The sequence below is a fragment of the Eptatretus burgeri genome, chromosome 2, assembly GCF_056783735.1.
Source record: "Eptatretus burgeri isolate ZD-2024b chromosome 2, Ebu_testis_v1, whole genome shotgun sequence".
NCBI classification, from domain to species: Eukaryota; Metazoa; Chordata; class Myxini; order Myxiniformes; family Myxinidae; genus Eptatretus; species Eptatretus burgeri.
The window spans coordinates 16,991,777-16,999,276 of NC_140962.1; the positions used below are offsets into that span (position 1 = coordinate 16,991,777).

General features: G+C 43.9%; 1 protein-coding gene across 1 annotated transcript in view; it reads right to left on the reverse strand.

The window, feature by feature from the left end:
- LOC147031492 (puromycin-sensitive aminopeptidase-like) overlaps positions 1-7,500 on the reverse strand; it is a 131,403-nt gene that overhangs the window by 57,794 nt on the left and 66,109 nt on the right. Inside the window, exons 12-16 of the mRNA XM_085864090.1 lie at positions 4,419-4,479; positions 1,972-2,081; positions 1,552-1,615; positions 1,168-1,304; positions 512-646 (exon numbers count right to left, since the gene is read on the reverse strand). Coding sequence (XP_085720216.1) covers positions 512-646; positions 1,168-1,304; positions 1,552-1,615; positions 1,972-2,081; positions 4,419-4,479 — 507 coding nt within the window. The remainder of the gene's footprint in view (positions 1-511; positions 647-1,167; positions 1,305-1,551; positions 1,616-1,971; positions 2,082-4,418; positions 4,480-7,500) is intronic.

Below are 7,500 nucleotides of genomic sequence, written 5' to 3' on the forward strand. Positions count from 1 at the left end.
AAAAAGTATTGTTAAGAAACCAATGCAGTCTGTTCCAAGTCAAGGCAGTGTTGAGCAGGTCAAAAAAAAAAAAGGTGAATTAAGATCCTAGCGAGGGACAGAGAGGTGACCCAAGGATGAGCCTTGATAAAGGATAATTAAATAAGGCTGTTGATAATCTTCAAAAGGGGTGTTTAAATTAACCAAAACACCCAATTTTCATTCATGCTCTCCCTTGGATGGAGTTCTCTTTGTATGCATGCAAAGTTTCAGGCCACAAGATTTCATGTTTTTGGAGTTATGGCACACACACACACACACACACACACACACACACACACACACACACACACACACACACACACACACACACACACACACACACACACACACACACACACACACACACACACACACACACACACACACACACACACACACACACACACACACACACACACACACACACACAACTTGCTACATATCCAGATAAAATGTTCTGCATTGATGCAGTGATGGTCATTGTGGTCACCAGAGCAATGAGATCATCCTGGATGCTGAGCCTGTCACAAGGTGGCAAAGATTGATCTCGAATAGCAGGGATGAGGGCCTTCAGCATAGGTTGGCTGTAGCATGTGCGGTAGAACCCAACTGTGCCAGAATTCAGCTGAATGGGAAAAATTGAAAATTGATGAACAAGTGCAGAAAAACCCAAAAGACAACCGAAATAAAAACAAAAGATGTCAGCAAGGGGATTGCAGCGGCACAGTTGCAATCAGGAATGTGGGGCAGGAAGGTACAGCAGTGGTGGAAGCAGTGCAGCATGGGAGGGAGGTAGGATTGTGCAGCAACACAGTGAGAAATAGCATAAGAGAGACAGCACATGGGGGAAGCAGGGTCGAGCGAAAGAGCACATGAAAGGGGGGGGGGGAGGAGGAGGGGGGCCTTGCAGTAGAGCATACAAATGAAGGGGGACACAGCCATGAGCGGTGAGGATCGGAAGACATGATGATTGCAGTGGAGTAGGTAAGGGAGGCATGGAAATGATGGCACAGCATGTTAAGGAGGTGGGAATGGCAGTGGCGCAACACACAAAGGGTAGTAAGTGGAGTGATAGCTGTACGGTACACAGAGGTGGCGGTACAGGATGCGACTGGGAACAGCGGCAAAGGCATGAGGCATATTTACCTTGACCCATTGGTTTGCCTGGAGGCCTGGAATGGTGACTCTTGTACTTTGCTTTTCGAGCAGCACAGTCATTCGTACTTCACTGGGGTTGTCTCCGGTACTGATAGTAATAGGAACCATCCAAGTGGGGCTATCACCTGGTATGTTTGGGGGTTTGTGGAAAGAGATGTGAAAGCTTTTTGAGGTTGAATTTAAATGAGGAAAGGAAAAGAGTTATGGGTTAGAAGAATAAAAATTTTAAACGCACTAAGTGGAGATCACCAGAGCAATGAGATCATTCTGGATGGGCATCTAATGCAACAAAGGTGGTGTCGTTTAGGCAAAAGTAATTAAAATTGGAAACCGTCAGTGTGAGGATAAGGCAGGTGCTTGCCGACATCTTGCCTTTAAAAGTACCACCAGCACAGAACTTCTCTTGGGTAATGTTCAAGATACGATCTTCTCCTTGCTGGAGAGAAGGTCAAGGAGTGGATGTAGAATATCAGAACTTAGGTTTCAAAACTTTGGTGAAGGAACAACACGGGTCAAATACAGTGCGGCAAGGCCATTAGTTCTGCCCAATTACATCTCATCATCCAATATGGATCACTCATCAGGAAAATTTAATAATGTTATACTCTATTACTTTGAAGGTGGCACTGAGCAATTAAGTTACATATCTTTCAAGCAAACTTTGAACTTGAAGCCAAACATTGTTGAGGAAAGGGAGTTTGGTGGGGGTGGGGCAGGGGAGAAACAAATAAGCAAGAGCACAAAATGCGACTTCAGAAGAAAATTAAATGCATGCAGATATGGTAGTCTAACCTGCTCATCCGAAACATGCAAGACGGGGTAGCCAAGCTGCGTTGTCCATGTCCTCATGATAGCGGCAACTGGTTGTCCACTGGACTCCTCAAGGCAGGCCCAGAGATCCTCTGCACAATTTCAAATATCCATTGAAAAGCATGGAGGTTTGTGGGTTGCTTTGATAATTTACAGGATGAACAAATTACAACAACCCCACAACACCCTCCTCACCATTTCTTCTGAACTTAAACATGTGGTTTTTCCACATTCAGTTCTCCAACCCAACTTTCTAAAAAGCCTTTTTAAATTGAAATTTCCAATCAACAGGTAAAATGTGATGCATTAAACAAAACCCATAAAATATGAGGGCCAGTAAATAATGTAAGAGTCATGTTTTTCCTGTTTTCGATCTGACAACATTGAGCGCATGATGTCAGTGGAGCAAGTCCAAGATGGCGGCTCCCTGAGAAGCATGCACCAGGGAGGAGCAACGTTCTGTCATCCGTTTCTTGGGAAGTGAGGGTATGAATCCCAGTGAAATCCATCGCAGAATGAAAATGTAATGTGGTGATGCAAGTTTATCACTGCAGCAGGTGTACGACTGGGACAGGAAGTTTAAAAGTGGGGTGTCGAGTGTGGCAGACGCTGCTCACTCGGGCCGGCCTCACACAATCGACACACCAGAAATGGTTGCAGGAGTTGAGCGCGTGCTAATGGAAAACCGTCGAATTACGCTGGATGACGTGGCCTCCAAATTGAACATTAGCCATGGTTCAACACATCATATCGTTCACAATGTGCTAGGGTTCCGCAAAGTGTCTGCAAGGTGGGTGCAGAGACAACTCACACCCGAACTGAAAGAACTCCACTTTTAAACTTCCTGGCCCAGTCGTACACCTGCTGTTGCGATAAACTTGTCACCACATTGCATTTTCATTCTGCGATGGATTTCACTGGGATTCACACCCTCACTTCCCATGAAACGGATGGCAGAACGTTGCTCCTCCCTGGTGCATGCTTCTAAGGGAGCCGCCATCTTGGAACTGCTCCACTGACGTCATCCACTCAATGTTGCCAGATCTAAAACAGGCAAAACATGACTCTTACCCATAGATATAGCACATGTCATCTACAACTACACACATTACATTCTCAAACTTATATCGCCATTTAAGGTGACTTATTGACTGCCCCTCGTATAATGATAATTAAATAATGTTTTGATTCCGTATGATGCTTTCAACAGAGCATCAGTTCTGCTGAAGCAGTTTCTTGGCAAGAATTACATGACTGGAGGGGTCACCATTCTGACACAGGAAGCCAGGGCAGGAACTTGGAATTTGTTCAGGGTGCCAGCGATAGCTTGCCTACTCTTCATCGAGGATGCAGTGGGATCTTTAATTTCCCTATTTGAGGGTTGGTGCACACTTGATGAATCACTCTGCCTGTGAAACACCGGGATGACATTTGTAGATAGGCCAAGATTCAAACCCAAGCTGAACAGCTTAGAGGTGAGTGTGCATCCTCATAGGCCATCCTGCTAGCCCAATGATTTGATGGAATTATTTTTTTCAAGAGAGCAGTGATGTAACCAAGCCTAAATACTTCCAAATAGTGGTGCATCTTTGATCTGTCATTTAAAACGTCTTAAAGTGAACATATGTTCGAGCCGATTATGAACTTGTGCTCTGTATCAATCTACAACATCCTTGCTACCACCACAAATGTATCTCTCCGACAGTAGCAGATATGTTAGATTATCCAGATTAATGGAATTCTGGCAAAACTTGTTTGTGTCAACTACCCAACTTATCCACCATGTTTCATCTGAATCCACCCAAAGCTTTTTGAGATATTGTGCTATATATCGTTTTTGGCCCTCTCTCAATGGTGAAGAATCACTTATGAATTTAAAAAATCCTCGGATCCAGATCCAGATCTGGACCAAAATCTAATCAATTTGTCTCCGTCACACACCCAACCTGTCCACCAAGTTTTGTCCGAATCAGTCTTACGTTTTGAGATATCCCGCTCACAGACAGACACACAGACAGTGGTAAATACATCACCTCTGTCCATCTTAGGTGGCGGGGGTAACGAATGCAAACAAAGAACATCAAATGTTACACTTTGGATCATGTAATTTTACAAATTTTTATAAAGTTAAGAACAATTGAGTCTGCATATGTGTGCTACATAAAATAGTTAATTTCATTAATAAATGCGTATTAAAAAAAAAAAAAAAGGAAAGAAGGTTGGGAGGATATATGGCATTTGAACAGAATAGGGAAGATAATTTTTACTGGGGATAAGGGGAAGTACGGGAAAACGCCACCATTTTGGCAAATGTAATGGATCCTTTAGATGGTGCCAAAGGTGGATTATGGGAGAGGTGTGGTGTGGCAATCGACTTAAAGAGAGGTCATGGTGTGGAGGATGAGTTACAATTGAGCAATAGTTCTTACCTGTCGCTGCATTTCTGTATTCAAACTTGGTCAAGTACAGGTGCAATCCCTTCCTGAAGGCCTGCAAAAATATTTCATACAAGGAACTTCAACACACGAGGAGGCTACAAGGCACATAAAGCCCGAGCAATCCTGCCAAAATTTACGTCTCCCTCCATCCCAACTGCTTATAGGTAGCGATCAAATTCCAGTTGAAACCAATCCACCATCTCTGCTGCCACTACCTTGCCATGCATTAACTACTCTCTGAGTGAAATACCCCTGCTTGATGCAGTCTTAACACTACCCTTCTTCACTCTCAAGCTGTTTTGTTTATTATGCCAAGAATTTTTTTTTGAGAAAAATGGTGTACTTTAACTGATAGCCAAAATAAAACTAACAACTGAGTGATGGGGAAAAGGGATTAAACATTCATATATTCAAGTCTCAGTATTCTTTGTTTGAAAGAAGCTTTGAATGTAAGCTTGGGAAATTAGCCACATGGAGAAAAAAAGACAAAACCAAACAACAAAACACACACCTGGAAGGATTAACCAATCAGAACCTCAACCAATCAATTACCCCAGGTGGCTGTGATTATCAAATAAATTAGCTCCCATGCTCTTTTAGTCAAAGAAAGCTGCATAAAGCAACCATGAAATGCTACATAAGGTGTTTCAAACCCTATCTGGATTCTTCTATAGCTGCAGGTATTCACAAATAGTACACACATGAGAATCCCAATGCTACACACCCACTCACAACCGTCGGACCGGTTTCATTGCTTGTTGGCAAATCATCAGCGACAGCATAGCATTGTGATTCTCGTGTGTGTACTATTTGTGAATGTCTTTACAGCTGTGGAAGAACTCTGGGAAAGGTTTTAAACAGCAAAGAGCTCACCTTGCGTAAGCTTTCATGATTGCTTTATGCAGCTTTCTTCGACTAGCAGAGCATGAGAGGAGTCGATTTATTTGCCTAATCCAAGCCACCGGGGTTTAACTGATTAGGTGAGAGCTAATTGGTTATTCCCTCCATTCACAGGTGAGATGCATGACCACCGGAAGTGAACTCCCAAGACAAACAGAGGCGTTCCGATTTATCACTTTAACCACATGCCAGTTTCAGTGCACACATATGGCTCTGATGGGAATTTGGTGATGAAGTAGGATGATGCTATGGCTCAAATGCACAGCGACTTGCTTTAAAAGCCAAAGGTTTGATAAATAATGGGGATGGGGCATAGTAAGGAGAAGCGGATCCTCGACCATCTGTGGAGTGGTCTCTCCTTCACCCAGCAAGTGTCACACATGCGCCATCATCCCGCTGAAGAAGCACACGTGGATGTGCCAACTCTCCAGACTGTTTATAGGTGACGATGTCGCCAGCATGAAGTGATTGATGATGCGAGATAATACATTATAATAATAATACTAATACCATTCCTTTCGTGCCATAAAGGTGCATCGGGCTGCCGAGGCAGTTTCATTGGCTGGGAAAACAGTCCTGGATGAGTCGCCACTCTGATGCAGGTTACCCTGAATGGTTATTACCCCAGTACACTGGTGCTCATTTCGCTGACCTCGGAAGGATGACAGGCTGAATCAACCCACCTGGTGTTAATTCAACTGTCGACGAGAGGCTTGAACTCAAGACCCGAAGATCTTAATCCAGCTACACCTGAACCGTTAAGCCAACACCAGGCATATTAATTGGGTGAGAGCTGATTGGTTGTTCGCTCCAATTACGAGTGAGAGATGTGATTGGGTTGAAATATTTGTATGTTAACTGCCTTTTGTATGGCAAGTGGTACCTGCTTGGGAACCTTGGTGGTGCGTATTTCTGTCTATGCTGTCACTGATGACTCGCCAACAAGTGAAGAAACTGGTTCAGCGGCTGAAAGGGTGCGTAGCATTGGGATTCTCATGTACGTGCTACTTGTGAATAACTGCAACTGTAGAGGAATCCAGGTAGGGTTTGAAACAGCAAAAGGCTTACTGTGTGTAACTTGTATTGGTTGTTTTACACAGCTTTCTTTGGCTGAAAGAGCATGAGGGTTCATTTATAGAAATCCTAGCCACCTGTGGTAATTGATTATTCCTTCCAGTTACAGGTGAGAGACATGAGTGTGTGTGTGTGTGTGTGTGTGTGTGTGTGTGTGTGTGTGTGTGTGTGTGTGTGTGTGTGTGTGTGTGTGTGTGTGTGTGTGTGTGTGTGTGTGTGCGTGTGTGTGTGTGTGTGTGTGTGTGTGTGTGTGTGTGTGTGTGTGTGTGTGTGTGTGTGTGTGTGTGTGTGTGTGTGTGTGTGTGTGTGTGTGTGTGTGTGTGTGTGGTGTCCCAAAAAAATATACAACTTTTCTTCTGCAAAGAGGATGGTCATAACATATATTTTTTTTAAAAGATATATGGCTGGATAAAAAGCTGAAAGGTTGAAGTTTATTGTACCAATGTCAAAATTGCCACCAAAATTTAAATTTTGGGATAGAATCGTCGTTTTCTTTTAGACCACATGTTCAACATAGGCTCCACGTTGTCCGATCACTGCCTGCAAAAGCGTTGTCATGTTCTCCATCACTTTGGGAAACGTTTCCTGAGGAATGTTCTGGATTTCTCAGTGGATGTTTTCCTTCAGCTGATCAAGAGTCTAAGGCCTAGGGTTTCCATAGATCCTGTCCTTGAGATACCCCCACAAGAAGAAGTCTGGAGGAGTAAGGTCAGGGGAATACAGTGGCCACTCAACGTCTTCGTAGAGGGAGATAAAGCAGCCCTCAAAATGTTGGTTGAGAAAACGCCTTGTTTCCCTGGCTGTATGGGGCGGTGCCACATCCTGCTGGAACCACTGTTTACCGTGCAAGTGCGTCCCTGGTCATCTTCAAAGAAGTATGGACCAATTATCCCATACCAACCAACCGCCACCCACATGGTGACTGAGAACAGATTGAGGCACCAGTTCAGTTGATGCATTACCAGGATTTTCAGTTCCCCAGTACCGAAAGTTTTGCTTGTTTACCTCCACGGACAAGTGAGTATGGCATTCCTCCGTCATGTGAAGTTTTTTGAGGAAGTCTGCATCTTCCTCCAACTTTCCTGAGAACCAATTTGCA